Source organism: Maniola jurtina, chromosome 22 (assembly GCF_905333055.1).
Source record: "Maniola jurtina chromosome 22, ilManJurt1.1, whole genome shotgun sequence".
Taxonomy (NCBI): domain Eukaryota; kingdom Metazoa; phylum Arthropoda; class Insecta; order Lepidoptera; family Nymphalidae; genus Maniola; species Maniola jurtina.
The window spans coordinates 4,626,541-4,651,320 of record NC_060050.1 but is presented as its reverse complement, the minus strand read 5'-3'; the positions used below and the strand labels follow the sequence as shown (position 1 = coordinate 4,651,320).

The 24,780-nt window shown below is 36.7% G+C and overlaps 1 protein-coding gene across 1 annotated transcript in view; it reads left to right on the top strand.

Annotated features, from left to right (window-relative positions):
- Window positions 1-24,780, top strand: part of LOC123876795 (activating signal cointegrator 1 complex subunit 3) — a 28,095-nt gene continuing 3,315 nt past the window's right edge. Inside the window, exons 1-34 of the mRNA XM_045923145.1 lie at window positions 1-137; window positions 566-698; window positions 1,246-1,504; window positions 1,960-2,226; window positions 2,805-3,054; window positions 3,721-3,901; window positions 4,517-4,662; window positions 5,418-5,563; window positions 6,005-6,205; window positions 6,797-6,989; window positions 7,281-7,467; window positions 8,002-8,128; window positions 8,561-8,844; window positions 9,819-9,924; window positions 10,376-10,600; window positions 10,983-11,072; window positions 12,418-12,562; window positions 13,023-13,159; window positions 13,784-13,960; window positions 14,855-15,080; window positions 15,652-15,793; window positions 16,424-16,535; window positions 16,862-16,953; window positions 17,431-17,507; window positions 18,020-18,240; window positions 18,635-18,737; window positions 19,032-19,221; window positions 19,788-19,941; window positions 20,397-20,533; window positions 20,906-21,122; window positions 22,273-22,431; window positions 22,891-23,032; window positions 23,522-23,712; window positions 24,175-24,365. Coding sequence (XP_045779101.1) covers window positions 577-698; window positions 1,246-1,504; window positions 1,960-2,226; window positions 2,805-3,054; window positions 3,721-3,901; window positions 4,517-4,662; window positions 5,418-5,563; window positions 6,005-6,205; window positions 6,797-6,989; window positions 7,281-7,467; window positions 8,002-8,128; window positions 8,561-8,844; window positions 9,819-9,924; window positions 10,376-10,600; window positions 10,983-11,072; window positions 12,418-12,562; window positions 13,023-13,159; window positions 13,784-13,960; window positions 14,855-15,080; window positions 15,652-15,793; window positions 16,424-16,535; window positions 16,862-16,953; window positions 17,431-17,507; window positions 18,020-18,240; window positions 18,635-18,737; window positions 19,032-19,221; window positions 19,788-19,941; window positions 20,397-20,533; window positions 20,906-21,122; window positions 22,273-22,431; window positions 22,891-23,032; window positions 23,522-23,712; window positions 24,175-24,365 — 5,597 coding nt within the window. The 5' untranslated portion in view covers window positions 1-137; window positions 566-576. The remainder of the gene's footprint in view (window positions 138-565; window positions 699-1,245; window positions 1,505-1,959; window positions 2,227-2,804; window positions 3,055-3,720; window positions 3,902-4,516; window positions 4,663-5,417; window positions 5,564-6,004; window positions 6,206-6,796; window positions 6,990-7,280; window positions 7,468-8,001; window positions 8,129-8,560; window positions 8,845-9,818; window positions 9,925-10,375; window positions 10,601-10,982; window positions 11,073-12,417; window positions 12,563-13,022; window positions 13,160-13,783; window positions 13,961-14,854; window positions 15,081-15,651; window positions 15,794-16,423; window positions 16,536-16,861; window positions 16,954-17,430; window positions 17,508-18,019; window positions 18,241-18,634; window positions 18,738-19,031; window positions 19,222-19,787; window positions 19,942-20,396; window positions 20,534-20,905; window positions 21,123-22,272; window positions 22,432-22,890; window positions 23,033-23,521; window positions 23,713-24,174; window positions 24,366-24,780) is intronic.

The window sequence follows — 24,780 nt, the reverse complement described above, 5'->3', positions numbered from 1 at the left end:
CAATGGTTTCAATTCAAAATAATTTTAGAATTTTTAAAAATCTTATTTAATTTCTATGCCTGTATGCATTATTTTTAATGTTTATCGTTTTTCTTATTGATGGAATTCAAAACGCTAATTTAAAGTCTTGGAAACGAGTAAGTTAAATTTGTATGCATTGGGTATCTCACCATATTGGCAAAACCAAAACTTTTCGTTGTCCAAACCTAGATTTGTAGATAAACCGGCGTGAAGTTATTTCTGGGATATCCCCTTAATTAAAGGTAGTCGTTAGAGTTAACTAGATTCTAAAAATTAACAAGATTATTATCTAAAGAGTAAGATGTTATTTGTGTTTTAAAGTGCCTACATATTTTTACTCAATAAACTAATATTAGTATTAGTTTATTAGGTATTATATTTGTAGACTTGATTTACACAGCAGTTTAAACCTACATTACATGCTAAATCAACAGCAGTTTGAGCTGTGCATTATATATTGACAGTCAGTTTCTCCTTTTATGTGTACCATGAGAGATAATTTAAATAGTTTTTTATTACATCAATTTACAATTTGATTTTGTAGAGATAGTCACAATGTTAGAATTGCCTCGTATAACGAGGGCGCTGAGAGCACACACACAGCTAGACAAGCCACGTTGCCTCAAACCTAACCCCAATGTGAACATACTTGTTAAACTACCAAGCAACAATCAAAGGTAAGGTTTACTCATCTACATTATTTTTATAGCATTTATGGAATAACAATAAAATTGCTTTCTAATCCATGTCTCTTTTCACAAAAGCACCTTTAATCTCTTCCAGTCTTTTTTCTATTTTGTTGCTTGCATTATCCAAGCTCTCCTACTGGCCATAGTTTCATCTCCAGACTTAGACTGCCATTCTTCCTTTCCTGAAGTACTATAAGACACTAACTGCTTTGCTCCATTTACACTCTTTTTGATTTGATAAGTAATTATTAGCTATTGCATTATTATCCCAAGAAAAATCCTACCATTATGTGATAAATAGAAAAAGGTCACAACCCTCAGCAATGAAGTATGCAACACACATAGATACAAGTTAGTTCTTAACGGCAATCTCACCTGGTAGTAAGTGACAATGCAGACTAACTTGGAAGAGACAAATACAATTGAACTCATCCGCCGATTGTATTGAAGTACAGGATTAGTGAGATACTGTACGTGTTTTAAGCACACTACACCACTAAAAAAACTCTGTTGTCAAAATGTGTTGACTTTTCAGGTACAAAACTATCACAGACATCACCAACTACATCATAGAGAATGAAACATCATCAAATAGCATCATTGACCTGCTGGAACAACTCCAAGAAGCATGTAAACTCCTCACCGGAGAGGCATCAAGTGATGTTATTGAGGATGCAACTGTATTCGCATTGCGGATGTTTCTGGATCAAGATATTGTTATGCTGAAACATCTGTCCCAGCTCAAACAGATGTTTGGGAATGTTGTATCATCCACCGCTAATAAGATTTGTGCGGTAACTGCATTTTCCTTTTTATCATGTACTAATAATGTACCTACATAATGATATTTTGTACCTCATAGTGTACAAAGTACATGGGGCTGAATAACAACAAAATAGCTAACATTAACCAAGCAGGCAGGTGACCTGATGTTAAGTGATTACCGCCACCCATGAACATTTGCAGCACCGTTGTGCTGTTGGCCTTTCAGGAATTTATAGGTCTGCCCCTTGAATAATTCCATGTTATAATCTAGCGCGAATACCGCGATCTACTAAGTTTTGGGCATAAGCTAATTATTGATTAAATAATATTCAATATATCTATAATGTGTTAATAAGTTACTTAACATTGTTGTTATTTGTTAAAAAACCATACTAGTATAATATTATTGGCAAACTATTAAATTGATTATTATAGATATTGGCCATTTGATACAAGTACTTACATAGTTTTGTTTTTTTTTTAGATTGTAACAAAAATATCAAACTTAATAACAGATGATACCAAAGAATATATCAAAACAGAAACAAAAGAGGCAAAACAAAACGTAAAGCTATGGGGTGAAAACATACAATGTCACTATATCCCATACAAGCCAGCCAAGAAACCATTAGCAAAGTTAACCAAGAAACCAGCTACGGCTAGCGCTTTCGTTACAGATTTCTCTATGAAATATAACAGTCAGACAACAAATAAAGAGAATGTTACTACATCTTCACAACCGGTTTCCAAAGTAAGTCAAACGCTGTTCCTGGCGGCAACCATTATTGGACGAGAACTGTAAAAAGGTGGCGATCACAATAGATCCGTCAAGGTGATACAGGGTCTGAAGAACCCTGCATAGCCGCCAAATCAGCAAGAAGAAGAAAAACACTTCAAAGGGAATTTTTCTGAAATAAGTTTTTTTACAAGTCTTTTACAAGTGTAAATTAAAAATTTATAACACCCCTGACAAGTGAAGGTTACAGTAACTAGAAAAGAGCTGATAACTTTCAAACGGCTGAACCGATTTTCTTCGGTTATAGCTAAGAACACTCGATCAAGCCACCTTTCAAGCAAAAAAACTAAATTAAAATCGGTTCATTAGTTTAGGTGCTACGATGCCACAGACATACATAGATACACATGTCAAACTTATAACACCCCTCTTTTTGGGTCAGGGGTTAAAAATCATTATGAGGTTTCTTAGACAATTTTTGAAAAAAAAAACTACCTTTTAACTGATAATGACTGTCAAAGTATTTAGCATGACTATCAAACCCTATCTTATCTGTGTTCTGACATGCATTTGATGATTTCTTTTTGTTTTAGTTCAGCAAAGTCTGGCTAGAAACAAAAGTAAAGGAATTGTACGGAAGCTCAATTGACATATCGAGCACTGATATATTACAATCAATCATCACTCTTCTGAATTCGCCGAGAACAAACGACGAACTACAGAATGACCTATTTGAGCTATTGGGGTTTGATAAGTTTGAGTTCATTGAAGAGATCTTGCAACATCGACAAGAGATTACTGATAGTCTGAGAGCACCACCGCCACAACCTTCAATAGCAGAAAGTAAGTTGGTTATAACTTCTCTCTTCTCCTTAAGAGCGGTTACGCACTCATCCGATTCGAGTCCGTGAAAATACGTATATAAAAAACTTGGACCGAACTCGGATATTGCTTACGCACTAATCCGATCTCTGACCCACAGGCTATTCCAGGCAATTCAGTGCACATCTTTGACATATCTACATCGTAAGTCCGTTTGAATCCGAGGTACATCCGAGATATTCTCACGGATGACGGAGAGAACTCGGATGACGGAATTCGGAGCTAGTGCGTGAGCTATTATACGAATAGTTTTATGACTACTTCGAAACGTATTTTCACGTATTCGGATAGGATTACGCACTCCGTCACTCACTCCAAGCAAACGTAGTTTGGCCCTCATTTGAATACTAACCAATCAAACGCAATAAAATTTTGTTGGTCTCAAAAACTCACATACATTTTTTTCAAAAAATATTCAAAATTCAATTCAAAAATGTTTTCAAAAACATTCGAAATTCAATTCAAAAAAATAGTTTCGTTTGTGATTCGTTAGAACTCGAGATTCGAGAACTTGAGTTTGAGATTTTGGTCTCTATCATTTGTCTGGGATTACGTAACAAAGATAGCGCTATAGTAACTTCTTTGCGCAGATAGAGTATAACACTTTTGTAAATTTTGTATGCATAGTGGCGGCGCTTCTACCAGAAAATAAAATGCCGCAATACTTATGCCAAGTATCGGTGCAATCGGGACAAGAGAAAATGATAGCAAAACTTGTCAGAAAGGAAGAGAAAAAGGCTAAGACGAAACGGCAAGACGAAGAGGAACAAGAGCAAGAAATCAATATTTCGCATTTACGAGCTGCAAGGTCTGTATGAAGCTAGACACGCGACGTCGCGTGTTTCACAAGTCGCGCGTCAAGATTTTAAAGTAAAACAAATCATTACAAACTGTGGTCACTACTTTTAGGGTTCCGTACCGTACGTGTAGGAAAAACGGAACCCTTATAGGTTCACTTTGTTGTCTGTCTGTTTATCCGTCTTTCCTGTCTGTCAAGAAATCCTATAGGGTATTTCCGTTGATCTAGAATCAAGAAATTTGGCAAGTAGGTAGGTCTTATAGCACAAGTAAAGGAAAAATACGAAGACCGTTAATTTGTGGTCAGACATCACATCACAAAATAAAATTAAAATATGTTCATGAAAAATATTTAGTATTTTCAACTTTCAAAGTAAGATAACTTTACCAAGTATTATATGAAATGGTATAGGAAATGGTATTATATGAAAGGGCTTTAGCTACACATTCTAAAACAGATTTTTATTTGTTTTTTATGCGTAATAGTTTTTGATTTATCGTGCAAAATGTTGGAAAAATACATGAGTACGGAACCCTCGGTGATCGATAACTCTACACGTAACCTAATCTATATCAATTGAGGAAAATTCGCCAAAAAATTAATTTTTTTATCAATCGATTCCAGAAACGCAGCGCTTACAAAGCCAGTGGTACCATTTTCTACAACAAAGTCAAATGTGGATCCTATACTCCGAAAGGTTTCATATGCTGATACAAAAGTGCAATATCCAAATGTATATGATTCGTCCATAAATGCTAAAAATTCTGCTGGTAATACACATTTATCTACCATTATTCTTAAAATCTTGATTATGACTGTACAACCTTTATAAAGAAATGAAATTGTGAAAATCGGTTTAAATTAGACAGTATGGAGTAAAATCGTTAAAAATTTGATCCTGTAGCCCGAAGAGTCCCTAATTTTTTTTGGGATAAAAACTACCCTATATGTTAACCCGAAGTATCAGCTATCACTGTACTAAATTTCATTTAAATCCGTTCAGTAGTTTTCGCGTGATGCGTGCACATACAGACAGACAGGCAGACAGATATAATTTTCAAAATATATTTAATGTACCTACAGAAATCGTCCAGTTACAGTTTTTGTATAGATTCATATCAACAATTCTTAGCAAAGCTAGCAAACAAACAGAATAAACAATGTTGATTTTAATTTGACATTGGCTGGACCTCTTGTGGTACGCTCTGAGATCAGTTTTAGCTTACAGTTCACTTTGTTGTTGTGACCTACATAAAAACAAAGTAGCACAAACACTATTATATAGTATAGCTATATAGATGAAAGTAGAATGTAATATTATCTTTTGTTGCCCACAAAGAAATAAAACTACCAAACTACCATTCTACTTAAATATGTAGGTACTTAGGATTGTAGGTATTTAATAAGATGTAAAAATTGTACTTAGTTATTAATCTTTTTAGAAATAAATTATTTGTATTTGTAGTTTTGCTTGTGGATCTCCATTGGAGTTTCAATATTAAAGTCTTATATTAATGATTGGTAGGTTTCATCGCCGGCTTAAGACTAACGTTACCAAAAAATGCTGCAAGAAAAGAGACTAAGGAATACGAAGAAGTGGTGATACCCAAAACCGAGTCTGGGCCATTGGAAGTTGGGAATGAACGCATACCAATTTCTTCTTTGGATGAGGTTATTCAAAATTCATTCATAAAATAAGTTGTATTCTTGCTTCTATTGCATGAAAATGTATTTCTGGTGCTTTTCCATTTTTCCCTATTTTCTGCATTAAGTAAATTATTCTCCTATGTCTGTCTCAAAAATACAAGTCACATGTGCAAAATGTACAAGTGTAAATTAAAAATTTACAACACCCCCGACAAGTGAAGGTTACAGTAACTAGAAAAGAGCTGTTTTCGGATTCATTCTTTTACATGTGCTGTAAGACGTACCTACCTAGCAAATTTCATGATTCTAGGTTAACGGGAAAGTACCCTATAGGTTTTCTTGACAGACACGACATATAGACAGACAACAGAGTGTTCCTATAAGGGTTCCTTTTATTCTTTTTAAGGTATGGAACACTGAAAAAGTTGTTAGCTAATAATAATTAAGTAACTCTAACATTTTCAGATCGGTCAAATGGCATTCGAGAATATCAAAGAACTAAATCGGATACAGTCTGTAGTATTCCATACGGCCTACAACACTAATGAGAACCTTTTAATATGCGCACCCACTGGAGCGGGCAAGACTAATATAGCCCTGCTCACCGTGGTACATCAGATCAAGCAGCATATTGAAAACAATGTTATTATGAAGAATAAATTTAAAGTAAGTTGATATACAGGTGTGAGGTAGGTCGCTACCAAAAACGAAGACGGTGATAGTATTGACAATTACTGATAAAATACCTCAATAAAAAACGCGGCAAAATAAAATGCCGCGCCAGAAAAGATAAGAGCTAACAATAGAAGGAGAGGCAACTTCTAGGTAAATATAGCGGTAGGTAAAGCGCTGTGCGACCTGAATTGCACTTTATTGTGTCGTAGTAAGAGTTGCTATTTATTTAAATGATTTTACGGAGTGCAACTTCTGTACCACTGTACTATTATGTATTTTAAGCTTTTTTTTTCTTTCGTCTGGCTTTACACAGATTAGCCAATGTCAAGTTTGTAGTAACTATATAAGTATGGACTTCGTCTGTTCCGGCGCTCGCCGACACACGCGTGGCGCCCCTTTAAAGCGCTTCCCAGTCAGTTCCACCAACAAAAAACACCAGTGAAACACAAAAACACTACAAAAGTCAAAAAGGCACCGCACGCGCGCCTGCAAACGCCAACACAGACGAAGTCCTATTTTGAGTTTGTACTTAATATAGGTAAGTCGAACTAACCATACAGCTAAAAAATTACGTTCCTACAGATAATCTACATAGCTCCTATGAAAGCTTTAGCATCGGAAATGACAGCCAGTTTCGGTAAGCGTCTGCGAGGTTTAGGTATAGCTGTGAAAGAGTTGACAGGTGATATGAAACTGACGAAGACCGAAGTTCAACAGACCCAGATGATTGTTACGACTCCTGAAAAGTGGGATGTGGTAACTAGAAAAGGAGCCAGTAAGTATTATTGTACTTTTAAATCAATATTTTATCTGTTATTTAGTAAACCTCTGAATTCTGAATCCAGACATAAAATTTGTTATTTTGAGCATTACCAGCCCACTGTAAGCATACTTAAAAACAAACAACATACAAAGGTTGCCTGATGGAGATTTCTCTGAACAATAAGGCCGCCTTTGCATACAATTGTTTTTAGTTTCTTGTTTCCTCGTTTTGTCTTGATTATTTCATGTTTTTTGTTCAATAAAGTTTTTATCTATCTATCTATACTGCACATTTATATTTTAGCGGATACCGAGCTCGCGTCAATAGTAAAACTGCTCATAATAGACGAGGTACATTTATTACACGGGGACCGAGGACCGGTAGTAGAAGCGATAGTAGCTAGGACTCTACGCCAAGTGGAATCCACGCAAAATATGATACGAATTGTGGGGCTGTCTGCTACCTTACCTAACTACATTGATGTTGCCAGGTGAGAATAAACTTTATAAAAATAATAATTAGTCATGATTTCAAAAAAAATGACTAATATTCTTTAAAAAAAAATTAGGTTACAAAGTTTATTTTGCAATGTAACTGCTCATAGTACAATAGATAGAACTTGAATGTCAATGGAGTCCTTCACTCGGAATAATATACGGATTGTGGGGCTGTCTGCTACATTACTTAATCACCTTGATGTTGCCAGGTGAGAATGAACTCTATTATAAGGTCATAAAGTTGAAATTTCAAAACTTGTTATACATAGCAGAGGAGTTTAAATATTTTCTCAGAATATGAAACGAATTATGTCTGCTACGTTACCCAACTATGTGCCAGGTGAGAATGAGCTTTATGACATTGGTTTAGAGTCAAATATTCTAAAAACCACTCATGATCTGATTCGGATTGTAGGCCAGGCGGACGTGGTCCAACTATGTATCTTGAATTTGCTCAGTGAGAATGAACTTTACAACATAATAATAAAGTTGAGTTTTGGCCATACAAAATGCAATGAAAATTTTAGGTTCCTCCGTGTGAATCCAGCTGTTGGATTGTTCTTCTTCGACTCACGTTTCCGTCCGGTGCCTTTGGAACAGCAATTCATTGGAATCAAAGACAGCGGTACTGGAGGTGGCGGACATTTAAGACAGGTCTTTTTTTACTTACATTTTAATATGAAACTTAGCACCGGGTTATGTACTAGTTCCTTAGCACACTTTCTGAAATATATCCTGTAGCCCTCTTCTATTATTATAGAGTTTTAAATCCGATAATAAAATGGTGAGGAGGGAACTGGTCGAATAGTGCCTTAGCACACTCTCTGTGAAATATATCCTATAGCCCTCTTCTATTATATTATAGAGTTTAAAATCCAATAGTAAAATGGTGAGGAGGGAACTAGGTCGAATAATTCCTTAGCACACACTCTAAAATATATCCTGTAGTCCTTCTTTATAGAGTCTTGAATCCGATAGTAAAATAGTGAGTAGGGAACTAGGTTGAATAGTTCCTTAGCGTGCTCCGAAATATTATCAAGAGTTAATATTATTATTAATAATCAAGAATTTATTTATTTCATACAGATACAAATGATGAACGAAATATGTTACGACAAAGCCGTCGAAATGGTCCAAAAGGGCCATCAAGTGATGGTGTTCGTACACGCACGTAACGCGACTCACCAAACCGCGATGATTCTCAAGGAGTTGGCCCAAAAAAAGGGTCATTTGAAACATTTTGAACCGGAAGATTCGGGAGGATTTCTCAAAGCTAAGAAAAGTATTGGAAGCAGTCCTAATAAAATATTGGGGGAATTGTTTGCATCTGGTTTTGCTTGTCATCATGCTGGTATGCTGAGGAGTGATAGGTGAGAAGCAACACTTATGATTGAAGTGAATTAATTGGTACTAGAAGACCCATTTGAAAGGAATTATATGAAACTTAAAATTATTTTTAATAAAGATAATTATTTCGTTACAAATAGGTCTTCTAGTACCAACTTATTTACTTCAAGTAAAGTAGTTAGTAAATTAGTTGGCACTAGAAGACCCATCTATACTAATAAATAAAATTGGAGTGTCTGTCTGTAATTTCGAAATAACTACCTCATATTAAGCTCATATGGTTATTTGAACGATACCATAACTGAATCACACGTTTTTAAAATTTTTGTCTGTCTGTCTGTCTGTCTGTCTGTTTGAAAAGGCTAATCTTTGGAACGGCTGAACCGATTTTGACGGGACTTTCACAGGCAAGTAGAGGATTGACCAGGGCGTAAAATAGGCTACTTTTTTAACCGACTTTCAAAAAGGGAGTTGTGTTTTTCTACCTATGTACACCGAAATCTCCGAGATTTCTGAACCGATTTGCGTCATTTCTTTTTTAATCGATAGAGGAACTTTGCGACATTGTTTCATAAAAAATTTGGAGTCCAACTCCTCAATCCTGATGCTGCAGGGGATCTGACCAATCCACGCGGGCGAAGCTGCGGGCATCAGCTAGTTTCAAATAAAAATCGTATTGTATGAAACTATTAAAATTATTACAATGACACTTGACATTAAGTTGCAAGCAAAACGAGTTGCAAAAATATCATATCGAATTTGAATGCGACTTGGTATATACTTGTAAAGTTAATACTCTGGTTTAATATTTAGAATAGAATGGTTTTTAACCCGAAAAACAATAGGGTTCTTTGGGATAAGGAATGAAAATTTTTGTCAGATGTTACTTTTTTTAACACTGTTTTCAATGACCGAATTTCACTTTTACCAGTCTCTGTAATTTTGTATGAATAGTCAATTGTCAAGACAAGGAACTAAATGCTGGCACTTTTTTTAGGAATATGGTGGAAAAATACTTCTCTGAAGGCTATATCAAAGTACTCGTTTGTACATCAACCTTGGCTTGGGGAGTCAACTTGCCAGCACATGGTGTTATAATAAGAGTATGTTACATATATTCCGTAAAACCAAATTCTATTCAACTAGATTATCATTTGAGCTAAAGTGCTATAAAAAAATTTTTTTTGAAGTACAGATTTAAGCGTGACTTCAGACGTTTTTCTTACGTTTTTTAAAATAGCCGAAAACAAAACAGCTGTTTTGAGGCTATCATCTTTTATCAATATGTTTTAAAACACCAAGTACAAAATAGGTTATAAACTCTTCTCACTTACTACGGCTCATTTTCAAAGTTACTAAATTATAACATGACTGAGGTGTTTTTAATTGAACTGTAATATCTGCTACAATATTAGAGAAGTTTTCCTTCGACAACTTATTTAAATAAGTGAATGATTTATTCGTTATCATGCACGTACAATAGACTGAAATAATGAAAATTTTACCAAGACTAGCGTATAAAGGATATACTACATCTACTAATATTTTTTGTAGGGTACAGAAATATACGATCAAAGTCACGGCACATTCGTGGACCTCAGCATATTGGATGTGCTACAAATCTTCGGTCGTGCAGGAAGGCCTCAGTTCGACACATCTGGCACTGGCATTATAATCACCACACACGACAAACTATCGCACTATTTGAAGTGTATGACAAATCAGTTTCCCATAGAAAGCAACTTTATCAACCTTTTGGCCGACAACTTAAACGCTGAAGTAAGTATTTCTATAGGTTTTTTATATTTAAGCCTCAATACCTCAACAGTTATAGGAGCGGACTGAAATCCGAAAGGTCGGCGGTTCAAACCGTTGCACTATTGTCGTACCCACTCCTAGCACAAGCTTAACGCTTAGTTGGAGGGGAAAGGGGAATGTTATTCATGATTAAAAATGGCTAATATTCTTTTAAAAAAATGTTTTAAACTAAACTTCAGGATAACATTGGACGTGCTATAAATATTCAGTTGTGATAGTAGGCCCCAGTTCGATACATCTAGGTTAGACAAGGTGGTTTTAATCTCGTTCTTTTAGTCTCAACCTATAAATAGTCGGAGCTTATAGAAGTTTTGAATCATTTTAACAGTTTATAATTTTGCAGGTCGCTCTCGGAACCGTCACCAATATCGACGAGGCAGTGGAATGGTTGAGTTACACCTACCTGTTCGTTAGAATGCGAAAAAATCCACAGGTAAGCTGCAACTGTTACCTATACTGTACCTGCGCAGTAGATGATTTATCTATCTATTCGATTTCCTATTGGTTGTTGATTCTGCCGCGCGATTGGTTCGTCACTCAAAATTTCGTTTCCCGCGTAGTATGAAAACAAGCTGGGCTCAATGGTCATTTGACACGAGATAAATACTGGGTAACCTTCGAGGGTACTGTGGTAACTTGTTATAAACGCCTTTCTTTAATATATCGCTTAATTCTTATTCTTACGAGTACGTTTATTACATACTAGCTGTGCTCGCGACTTCGTTCGTGTGGAATAGTGACTTTTCGGGCAGCATATTTTGAACGCTAAGGCGCGAGGCGTGTAGTACGTACTCTGTACGTTAAAAATGTTCGCCGTGATTCTTTAAATTGATATAACTTTTTTATTTATGAACCGATTGACATGAAATAAACACTAAATGTTAAGTGAAGCTTACTACAATATATTAGTGAAAACCGTATCTAAATCGAATAAGCCGTTTCTGATATTAGCGTGCACAAACACACAGACAAACAGACAAAAAAAAATTAATTACAATTTCGGGTTCGGCATCGATATAATAACAACCCCTGCTACTTTTTTTTTTATATATTTCCATTGTACAGACACCACTTTTCTACAATTTTATTATATGTATAGATAGGCCGCGTCGCAATGCGAGCTAAATTACACTTTATTCCGTCGTAAAAAGACTCGCTATTTATTTAAATTGGGAGTGATTCTTTTATACCTTATAGGTACAAAAGAACGATTGCCATCTCGACTTATCGCGTACTATAGGTACTACCATAGAACCTTTTGTATCTAGAAGGTACTTAAGTACATAGCACCTTCTATAGTACGCGACAAGTCGAGATGGCAATCGGGGTGGGGACGCCCCGCACGCCCGCACAGCCCCCGCGCTCGCCGTGCAGGATAGCGTGGATGACGTGCGTGTGGGGCCCTACCTCATACCCCTATTCCTATCTCGACCTGTCGCGTACTATAAAAGGTACTATGTACTTAAGTACTGTTAAAATAATGTACTTAACAATAATAATTAATTATTTTTTATCTATGACCTCCCTGGGTGGCTATGGCAACACTTCCCCATCTCAAGTTCCTTTTTCTTGCGTGTGAACTCGATATCTGTACCACGGACCCTGTATCTAGATTATTTATAGTATTAAAATAAAATAGTCAGCTTATAAGTACATAAATCAGTTTTATTTCTCATCATCTTATGTACAAAACATCAAGTACCTTCTAGGTACAAAAGATGTTATGGTCAGCGATTGTAGGCGTGGGACGAACTGTAACCGCTAGTTTCATGTTTCAGGTTTACGGCCTAAATTACAATGACACAGTTGAAGAACCGTTGCTTGGGACTAAACGACGTGAGCTGATCACAAACGCCGCTATGCAATTAGACCGCACGCAGATGCTGCGGTACAACGAACGGACTGGCGATCTTAATGTCACAGGTAAATAACAAATCATCATATCGTGATCAAGCTTGAGCATAGAATATGAGATAAATATACAAGATAATAAAGCTGTGATAGCCTAGTGGTTGAACGTCCTAATCGGAAGTCGGGGGTTCGATCCCGGGCACGCACCTCTAACTTTACAGTTATGTGCGTTTTAAGAAATTAAATATCACTGGCTTTAACGGTGAAGGTAAACATCGTGAGGAAATCTGCATGCCTGAGAGTTCTCCATATACTCAAAGGTGTGTGCAGTGTGTGCAATTGGGCCAGCGTGGCGGACTATGGCCTAAACCCTTCTCACTCTGAAAAGAGACCCATGCTCAGTAGTGGGCCAGCATGATGATATAAGATAATAATTAATGTACATGTAACAGATTTGAAGTTGATTTTTTTATTCTCATTAATTATTTTGACTTTTTCATTTAGTTTAGTACACTATTATAATTTCTTTTAGATTTGGGTAGAACAGCCAGCCATTACTACATAACATGGGAAACAATGGAAGTTTTCAACTCTATGGTCCGCAAGTCAATGACGCAAGGTTACATCCTACAAATGTTGACCAGATGTTCAGATTTTCAACAACTTAAGGTATTTTCTGTTAAAAATATTTTGGGAAATCTCCGTTTTCAATTTACCTAATAAAATAAAAATAATAATTACTAAAGAAATCAGAAAACCATTTTAAAAATTTTGACTCATTTTAATTTACATCTTAGAAATACTACATGAAAAATACAATTCTTAATTAAAAAAAATTGTAAGAATTTCGAGCGCACATTTATTTTTGACAAGAATCAGATAACAAATCCAAATGAGTTTCACTAGAAATAATTAATGGCTTTATTTATTTCTTATTCACTTCACTTTCATATTTCAATAGTCCAATTATTAAAATTTTACATGCTTTTTAATAATACATATTAACATCTGAGATTTAGAAATACATAATTTGGTACAATCAGCATGAAAAAAAGCAACACTCAATTATTCATTTATTCATAATTACACATGATACATCAATCACAAATCATACTAATTTTTTAAATAAAATATATATAGTATTATAATATAATATTTCAGTATATTTCGATCGAACTTATTTCTTACAAGAATTACAAAAATCCAAACCCAAGAAATGAGTTTTGTTAAAAAAAGCCACTCACACTTTTCTTTGGACTATTTAAAATTCAACGTGATTTCTCATGATAATAGCTTAGAAAAGAAGAACTGACAGAATTGTGGAATCTCAAAGACCAGTACTGCGAATTGAGAATAGACGACCCGCCTGAAGATATCCACTGGAAAATCCACATTCTGCTACAAACTTACCTTTCAAGAGGACGAGTTAGTATGTCGTCGCTGCAATCCGATTTAAATTACATTAGCCAGGTAAGACTTGTGACTTGAAATGTATCTCTACATAGTATACAACAAAGTCGCTTCCCGAAATCTGTTCCTCCGTACGCTTAAATCTTTTAAACTATGCAATGGATTTTAATGCGTTTTTTATCAATAGATAGAGTGATTCAAGAGGCAGGTTTATACATATTATAATGTCATATTGTTTTGTGTTAATTTGTTGAAATATGACGATAATTATTATTCAAGATGTCGGAAAAATCAAGCAGACTTAGAGCATTCGTTATATGATAGTGACTAGATGATGCCCGCGTTTTTCAAAATGCCGTGTGAACAGTTTGATTTTCTGGTGTACCGGTTGCCACCTTCACAAGATGTCGCTTCTAAACTCAATCAATCAACAACGCTCGAAACACGAACCCCAGCCTGATAACTCACGACTCACGACCCGCGATCTAGATGGCAGCACGGGTAGCTTAATTGAAAACTCAAGTAGAACACGCAACTTTCAATCGCATTGACAGAGCGTTTACCAAATTGCACTATATATAGAAGTTTCAACGCACAACCGTCGGCCCAGCTGGCGCTACCGAGCACAACGCAAGCTCGGAGGGAAATTTCCTTATTGCTACGGTTGAGCACACAGCCACAGCTCCCGTACACCGGGATAAAAAGTAGCCTGTGTTTTTATTTTAGTATTAATTCAGGGTATAAACTTATCTTCATTCCCAGCCAAATCTGTCCAGTAGGTACTTCGTTTTTACGTGAAAGAGTAACAAACATACCCACGCACACATATACATATTACATACAAACTTTCGCCTTTATAATATTAGTGTGAAGTGTGATTAAACATTGTTTCGCGACTAAAAAATATTTAGCCCTTTGAAGTTAAAAATAAAATAATCCCCTGGTATATTTTAGAATGCAGTTCGAATAGTGCGCGCGCTATTCGAGATAACCCTCCGCAAAAACAACGCGTACATGGCGGGGCTTTACCTAAAGATGGCCAAAATGATGGAACTGCAGCTGTGGGACTTCTACAGCGACATGAGACAGTTCAACTGCTTCCCCAACGAAGTACTGAAGCATATTGAGTACCCTATGCTCAAACCTGATCAGATACGGGATATGGATTGGCAAGAATTAGGTATATCTGTAGTATGCGATAGGTTAAGATAGCAATTGGGATATCACACCCACGAGTCACCCGCGCTCACCCGCAGTGGGTTAGGTGGGTGGTGTGGTTGGGTGGGTGAGCGGGTGCGCGGGGCGTCTCCACCCCGGTTGCCATCTCAACCTGTCGCGCATTTTAGCAATAGCTAGTAAATTATATAAATAAATTCGTCTTTGTCGTCTTTCAGAACTTTAAATGCTGGAAGAAGAATATTTGCCAATATCCTCAAATTGTTCAAAGTTGCTAACTTTTGAAATGTTCTAAAATTGTCTATACTTTCTAAAGTCCTAAACTAATTTGAAATCGATGCCAAAAAGATTGTGAACATAGGGTCCTAAGGTTTTGTCCTAATCACATACAAATTGTCATACCAGAATATCGCTAATATATTATTTTTTAAGATTTGATTTTCTTTTTGTCTTGGTTGAAAGATCTCAAATAACATTCACCTTAAAAGTTAAATTTATAAAAAATGTAGGTATAATAATATAAACTATACTAACTAAAATAACAATAGAAACGTTAAAAAAATATTCTGTTTTAGGCGATCTCATTCGCAATCCAAAAGCAGCTAGGCATCTAAAGAAATGTGCAGATGAATTTCCTTTGTTGGAAATGGAAGCAAGCTTGCATCCTATTACAAGAACTGTATTAAGGATACGACTCACCATAACACCCAATTTCAAGTAAGGATTGGAATGTTATTCATTTATTATTGTGTAATATGATATATTTTTTTTAGTTTTAGTGGTTTCAATCCAAGCCAAGCTCGTAGTTTCTAAATTCAAAGCTCTGCATTTGGCGTTCACTATGCATACAAAATAGTCATATTTGCCTTTTTTGAGTCTGGCTTAGATTTTTTCTACGTGATTAAATCAGAGATGAGGAGATAGGTAGAAAGAACCAGAGTAACCAACATATCCCAATGGGTTTAGAAGCTGATATGACGGATATATGATATTATGCGTGGGGCACATAGTTTAAAAAACTCGACTTTGGGGTCCGAAGATGCTGGAATGGTGACCTCGCAATGGAAAGCGCAAAATTTGTAGACCCACAATAGACAGGTAGGTAGCTGTAGGTGACAGATGACATCAAACGATGCGCTGGACTTATGTAGCGAAATACCGCGGCCTTAACCCTTAATAAATCCTTACAAAAACCTATGTCCTAGATTGATGACGACGAAGACACTATCCATTTTTTTTTTATAAAAACTACTCAGTAGATCTTTGTCACTGAAATAATTCTACATAAGGGTAAATAGTACTGATTCAAGTCCAAGAAAATCCATTGAAATCTGTTTTTATTTTCAGATGGAATGACAAATATCACGGAAAAGCTCCCGAAGCTTTCTGGATTTGGGTGGAAGATCCTGAAACGGATATCATGTACTACCATGAATATTTCCTCATTACTAAGAAACAGGTACTTTATTATAATTAGTGCTGAGCAAATGACACTTTTTAATTCAGAGAAATGGTGTTTCACTCATTAATACCTTTTTTGCTCCTCGTTTTGGCAGTATGTGGGAAGCACATATGAAGCATGTTATAATATGTAAACAAAATATCACTTACTCCTTAAGTTTAAGTCTTTCTTACGAAACACTACTTTAAAATCCGAAAGATTTATTTAGTTTGGAGTAATACAACTGAATTTGTAATCATTAGGCATAGGAAATTTCAAATTGTAAAAACATTTTTATTCATGTAAACATCATTTCTTACGCCCGTTTTATGATTTTATAACAGGTCATAACCAAAGAACCTCAAGAGCTCATCATAACAATACCAATATCTGAGCCCTTGCCGCCTCAGTATTACGTACGAGCCACGTCCGAAAGGTAGATAGCGTTTTCAATAGTTTTAAAGCAGTGTCTAGATCTTAAAATAATCTAGCCACTAGTAAAGTTATTCAAGACACGTCGATTAAAAACTGAACCCTAACATTTTGCACTAAGGAACAAAAAAAGCTAATTATTTTACTTGTGGCAATATAATTTTTTGAACCGCCACTTCTGGCCGTCCAGATAAATATAATAGTGGCAAATTATTTTGACGAGTCAAAAGCACTTGTAAAAGTTTATTTGAATAAAAATATATTCTATTCACTTCCTGGTTTTAATTGTACTTATGTAAATTCATTTTATTTCTTTACCAGATAAGGCGTTGCAAACATGCCAGGTGTTAGCTGGAAAATGTCTCTTTTTTTTGTAATTTGCTAACTATTGTACTTTGATCGTACTATGTCAGAAAATTTAACGCGTGTGCCAACAACAACTGTACCTTGTACAAGGTTTCAACACGTTGTTTTGTTACAGATGGCTGGGTTCGGAAAGTGTTTTGGCATTAACATTCCAACACCTTATACTGCCTGAAACACACCCTCCTCATACGGGTGAGCTATTTCATTATCATCATCATCATCATGATCCAACCAATCGCCGACCCACTATTGAGCACCGGTCTCTCCTTAGAATGAGAAGGGTTTAGGCCATAGTCTACCACGCTGGATTGGCAGACTTCCACACCTTTGAGAACATTACTTGTAGAAAACTCATGCATGCAGGTTTCCTCGCGATGTTTTCCTTTACCGTTAAAGCGAGGGATATTGATATTGGAATTGTTTAAAACGCATGAAATAACTCCGAAATGTTAGAGTTGTGTGCCCCTGACTTGCCAAATAGAAAACCGAAGTTTTAATCACTAGGCTATCACCGTTTCATTTATCAGTATGTGTATACTAGAAAAAAACTTTTTAAAAATTGATTGCTGAATTTTGTTATAAAAGATTACACATTCCCGCAAAAGACTTGAAAAATCAGACTTTTTAAACCTGTTGTTACTTAGTTGAGAGATTGTGTACAATTGAATTAGTTACAATGTATAAATACTAAATACTCCTTTTAGATCTCCTAGAACTTCAACCACTACCAGTCACGGCACTTAACAACCCGTCCTACGAAATGTTGTATAACTTCAGCCATTTCAACCCGATACAAACGCAGATATTCCACTGTTTGTACCACACGGATAATAACGTGTTATTAGGGGCGCCCACTGGCTCCGGGAAGACTATAGTTGCTGAAGTGGCCATGTTTAGGGTCTTCAACCAGTATCCAAATTGCAAGGTAAGCCATACCTATCTATTGAATTTCTTATGTTCTGTATTTTATAACGAATGCATTGGGAGGCAGAAATAGCTACACCGAAGGTAGAAATTTTAGAAATTTTCTTCAGAAACACCCGACGACTTGACTATCTTAATCAATCAACGCAAGGTCCAAGTAGATGGACAATGGACATAATATTATAGATTTTTTGGAAAATCTAGAATTAAAAGGAAACAAAAACCGACGGGGATAAAGGGGTAGATATATTAAACAAACATAGTTAAATTGCACGCGCAGACTGATCGTGAAAGTTTATTTTCAAAATTTCTGTAAAAAAAAACTAAAACATACGTTTTAGATTTTTTTTTTACAGAAAAAATCTAAAACATATAAAAGGCGATTAATTTTACAGATAGTCTACATTGCACCCCTAAAAGCGTTGGTTAAAGAAAGAATAAAGGATTGGAAAGTGAGACTGGAAGAAAGGTTGGGCAAGAATGTCGTTGAGTTGACAGGTATGTTGAGGTAACATTTATTTCATCTTCCCACTTATCAGTTTTCGTCAAATGATTTTATATTAAGAGTACAAACTATTCTGTTTACTGTTCTTTGCATGCAAAATGCACAAAATGTTTTTACGCACTAGCGCGCCGCGTAATGTTATACTAGCGCTGCGTTTTGCGTACGTGTATGCGTTGCATTCATACGCATCAAAGAACCTGTACCTTTACTAGATCACAGTGATGAATATGCAGCTTCTGAGTTCTTCATAAAACTGAATCAGACATTAATAATGTCAATACTTTCAGGTGACGTATCCCCTGACATAAGAGCCATCAGAAATTCCCAAGTAATAGTGACAACTCCTGAAAAATGGGACGGCATCAGTCGATCCTGGCAGACAAGGAACTATGTCCGAGACGTTGCGTTAATAGTTATCGATGAAATACATCTGCTGGGTGAGGATAGAGGGCCTGTGTTGGAAGTTATTGTATCCAGGTAAAGTAATTCTTCAGAAGTATTTTTAGGGTTCCGTACCTCAAAAGAAAAAAAAGGAACCCTTATAGGATCACTTTGAAGTCTGTCTGTCTGCCCATTTGTTGTCTGTCAAGAAAATCTATAGGGTATTTCCTGTTGACCTAGGTCCTAGGTCCTGGCAGGTAAGTAGGTCTTATAGGGCAGTGGCCTAGCAGATATTAGTGTATTATCTATGGTTGCCGGCTTGCTCTCTTCACATTCACACACCCATCATGTGTCCCGAAGTTAATCGCCGGCAACTTTTTGACAAAAAAATATCGGATTCATCCACTTCTAAGCGAAAGATAGAAAGTGGTGTCGTAAGTTGTCAATAAGTTCATACTTGTTTCGTACAGCCAATATAGGTATATCGTTACAGCACAACAACATATCGCTACCGACGACATAGCCAAAAAGTAGTGAGCAAAATATGTAGTTGAATAAGTAAGCGACCCATAGAAATAAATGGCGTTCGGTCACCGCATTTTATCGTGCAAAAATGCTCTAAGTGTGGAAAATATAAATATGTATATATTTTTTTTCACTAGGACAAACTTCATCGAGTCGCATACATCAAGACGGTTGCGAATCATCGGATTATCGACCGCTCTGGCGAATGCTAAAGACCTCGCCAACTGGCTGAACATAGGAGAGATGGGGCTTTACAATTTCAGACCTTCTGTGAGACCTGTGCCTTTAGAGGTATGAGTTTTCATGGTATAGTCTGGTAGCAATGCGATTACTTTTATAAATAGCATAATATATATCTTTGAGAGCGCAACCGAGTTTCTTGTTGGTTTTTCTCTATGAAGGGCATTTCGAACCAGTGCCAGTGCTAGATTCATTTGACGATTCAAAAGCACTTGTAGAAAATTATTGGAACTTGGAATTAAAGATTGGCAGTCAGTGGGGACTGTCAACAGAAGTGGGAACTATGCAATACCAGTGTTTTTTTTTCGATTTTTAAATTAATAGTAGCATCAAAAGTTTCAATTGCATAATTTGTAAATTAAAACCAAATAAAACATTGGTTTAGTTTTTATTACTGCGAGCACTATTAATATTAGCATGTCGGTGACGCAACCTTGAAGTTTTTACTCGTCGAAAAACCCAGCGTGCCTGAAGAAGTTTTCACTTCAAAGTCATCTTGTATCCAGGTCCACATATCAGGTCACCCAGGGCGCCACTACTGCCCGCGCATGTTGTCGATGAACAAGCCGACGTTCCAGGCCATACGCACACACTCGCCTTCCGCGCCCGCACTCGTGTTCGTCTCCAGTAGACGACAGACCAGGTATATTACCTTTAGGTTTTAATATTATGTATAATACCATTTCTATTTATTACTTGTATCAAAGTCCACGTATCGGGTCACCCGGGGCATTGGAAATTCACTTGTATAAACTTCTAACTGCAACACAACCATTATTTAAATCATATTATACGATGGTTATTCCCGTGACTACGTGCGCGTGGACTACATAAATTTCAAACCCTTATTATACCCCCTTAAGGGTTGAATTATCAGAAATCCTTTCTTAGCGGATAGATATCTAAATGCCAAATTTCAGCCTGATCCATCCAGTAGTTTGAGGAGCTGTGCGTTAATAGATCAATCGTTCAACTTTTCGTTTTATATATACAGAGGATTTTTTTAAATTTCTAGGTTGACAGCCCTAGATTTAATCGCATATCTAGCAGCTGAGGACAACCCTAAACAATGGTTGCATATGCAGGAATCTGAAATGGAGCAAATCCTATCGAACATTCGAGAGTCTAACCTCAAACTGACACTGGCGTTTGGCATCGGAATCCATCACGCTGGTTTGCATGAAAAGGATCGAACCACTGTTGAAGAACTGTTTATCAATCAGAAGATACAGGTTAGTATATTAGCTAATCACACTTCACACTATCACATCATCACTCTTCACACTATACATAAAGGCGAAAGTTTGTGTGTATGTAGGTATGTGTGTATGTGTGTGTGTATGTTTGTTACTCCTTCACGCAAAAACTACTAGACGGATTTGCCTGAAATTTAGAATGGAGATAGATTATACCCTGGATTAGCACATAGGCTACTTTTATCCCGGAAAATCATAAAGTTCCCACGGGATTTTTAAAAAACTTACAACCACGCGAACGAAGTCGCGGGCATCACCTAGTAGTGTATAAATTTTGAGAATGCACTCGCCATCGTGATCAACCCATTGCCGGCCCACTACTGAGCACGCGTCTCTTCGAGTGAGAAGGCTTTAGGCCATAGTCTGCCACGCTGGCCCAATGCGGATTGGCAGACTTCACACACCTTTGAGAACATGGAGAACAGGCATGAAGGTTTCCTCACGATGTTTTTCTTCACCGCTAAAACAAGTGATAATTAAATTGCTTAAAACGCACGTAACTGAAAAGTTAGAGGTGCGTGCCCGGGATCGAACCCCCCACCTCCAATTAGGAGCCGGACGTTCTAACCACTAGGTTATGACAGCTTTCTCGCCAGATTTCCTCTATATGTGTCAACTGTCATGTCAAAAGGACAATATTTTTAATCTGTCATCTAAGAGAGGCCGCACTTTAGATATGACATACATACACACCAAATATGGCGAGTGCGTGCTCAAAATGTATGCATTAGATTAGATTAGATTATAATATATCAATTGCAAAATTGCATGTACAATATGTTTTAAAATTATAAAAGTCCTATTACAATTTACCATGCAATGGGGATGATGCCTATTTCAAAATAAATAATTTCTTGGTAATTATTAAATAGAATCTTCCAAAATTCGTAAAATCCGCACTCGATGCTAGTTATAAGTTTGCTAACCATTTTAAATTATCGATTTAACTAAAAAAGTACGTTAAATTACGTCAAATGTTATGACGTCACATCTGTGAATTTCATACAAGCTCCCTTACTAAGCGAGCATTTTGACGTTTGATAAAAAGTTACTGATTTGTCATCATCCCTATTGCGCGCAATTTTTGTAAAAGACTGTATTTTATCCTCCGTTCCTCATCATTTAGATTCTTATTTGCACGGCGACTCTAGCCTGGGGAGTGAACTTCCCCGCTCACTTGGTGGTAATCAAAGGCACGGAATATTTCGACGGCAAGCAAAAGAGATACGTGGATATGCCAATCACTGACGTTTTACAAATGATGGGACGAGCTGGACGACCGCAAGTAAGTTTCGACTCCAAAGTAGGCCGATTTCTATTTAGATATATATATATTTCTACTGAAAAAATATAGGTTTATGTGATGAATGTGATGTGATTATAAACATTTTTAATCAAAGTTATGATGTGGTTAATTCTTTTGTACACAACCTCTTAACTAAACTAAATTGACAGGTTTAAATCTAGTGCTAGCCTTTTCCACAGAAAGCATTCTAAAAATAATCCTAATATCCTACTTAATATTATAAATGTGAAAGTGTGGTTGTTTGGATGTTTGTTACTCAATCACACAAAAACTACTGGTCGGATCTGAAATTTGGAATGGAGATAGATTATACCCTGGATTAACACATAGGCTACTTTTTATCCCGGAAATCAAAGAGTCCCGCGAGATTTTGAAAAATGTAAATCGTCGCGGGCATCAGCTAGTATATTAATATAAAAATAATATTAAACTTTTTAGTATGACAACGAAGGAGTAGCAGTAGTTTTGGTACACGATCAGAAGAAGAACTTCTATAAGAAATTCCTCTACGAGCCATTCCCCGTAGAGTCCAGCTTGCTCGAAGTGCTGGCGGACCATTTGAATGCTGAAATTGTTGCGGGTATGTTGACTTTTGAATTCCTGTTATTGACTGAACCACAGTTTATATTGTAAACCGATAAAGAGTATTTAAACCACACATTTGTGCACTATAGGGTGTAACCAGAACGCTGGCAAAAAATTTGCGTTAATATTATAACTTAACACAATCCAATGCCAATAACCATTTGCCTTATCTTGGAGCTTTAGATTTTTCCAACCCGCATTGTAAAGCGTCCAAAATTCGGGTCAATGCCCCGCCTACGATGTGGCATTGACTTCGAGTGACTTATTTATGAAACGTTTGTTGACCTCTAGCGTCAGTCACATGTTTTATTTGCAATGTATTGTGAACTTTTAAAAAATACAGGATTCTTAATTATTTTTTTCGTAGTTTTTTTATGGTTTCTTATCAGTAATCATCAGTACTATCTCCTGTCTTTGAAGAAGCGAAGTCTTGGCCGAAATTCAGTTATTTCTCATTATAATACATAGGTTGTTCCTTTTACAGGCACAGTACAAACGAAACAAGACATCCTAGATTACATGACGTGGACGTATTTCTTCAGGCGTCTGCTGAAGAACCCGTCGTATTACAAACTGGAAAGCGTGGAGCCTCAGGACGTAAACTACTTTCTGTCCAATTTGGTACAAACCTCGCTTGACGCGTTGTGCAACGCCAATTGCCTCGAAATTGAAGAGGTAACGTCATCTGTGGATACTACTTCTTTTTATTTATCTAGATACAAGTTAGCCCCTGACTGCAATCTCACCTGCCCGGCTAGCATTTGCAGTAGATAAAAATTGTATCCCCGATTATATCCACTGATTTCTATGACATCAGTGGATATAATCGGGGGATATCATTTTTATCTACTGCCCATGCTAGCCGGGCTGGTGGTAAGTGAGGATGCAGTCTAAGATAGGACATGGATGCGCCGGTGTCGGGGCGGAACGTGCGTCGAGTAGTTTTGGGATTTGTGCGGTGCTGCGTGGTGGTGGTGCGTATTGCTTGGTGGCTGGCTTTTCCTGCATGTTTAGCAGTGGGAGGGCGGGCGTTGCATAAAGCATGCTGCATGTTGCACCATTTGTCTGGTTTAGCGGATTATAGCAAATTAAGCTTTTGGTTCCTTGTAGCCACATTATCTTTATACTTGTTTTTAGGACCAGCGTACAATCCATTGCACTTGGATGGGCAGAATAGCCTCCTACTACTACCTGTCACACAAAACGATGGCGCACTTCCACACGAATCTGCAAAGTAACCTCGATTTTGACAATCTGCTCCGACTATTGGCTGATTCGGAAGAATATGCCACGCTACCAGTGCGACATAATGAAGATGTTCTCAACGGGTATGAACTTTTATACGGTCCTTTTTTTTAAATAAAAAATTCTGTCAAGGAAACCTTTCGGGTATTACTGTTGTCTTAGAATCATGAAATTTGGCAGGTAGGTAGGTCTTATAGCACAAGTAAAGGAATAAATCCGAAAACCGTGAATTTGTGATTATATCACATTAAAAAAATATGTTCACGAAAAATTTAATGTAATAGATCACACACATAGATGGCGCAGTCCGTTATTAACTTGCAGTGTTCTACATAAGTGTTAGGTTAGGTATGGTACGATGGTACGGAACCTTTGGTGTGCGAGTCCGATTCGCACTTGACTTTCTTTTTTTTAAGTTATATTGGTATAAGTATACAACAGCTGACCCAACCCAGACTCCTTCAGGCGGGATTCACGCATACTATGGTCTCTGTTCCA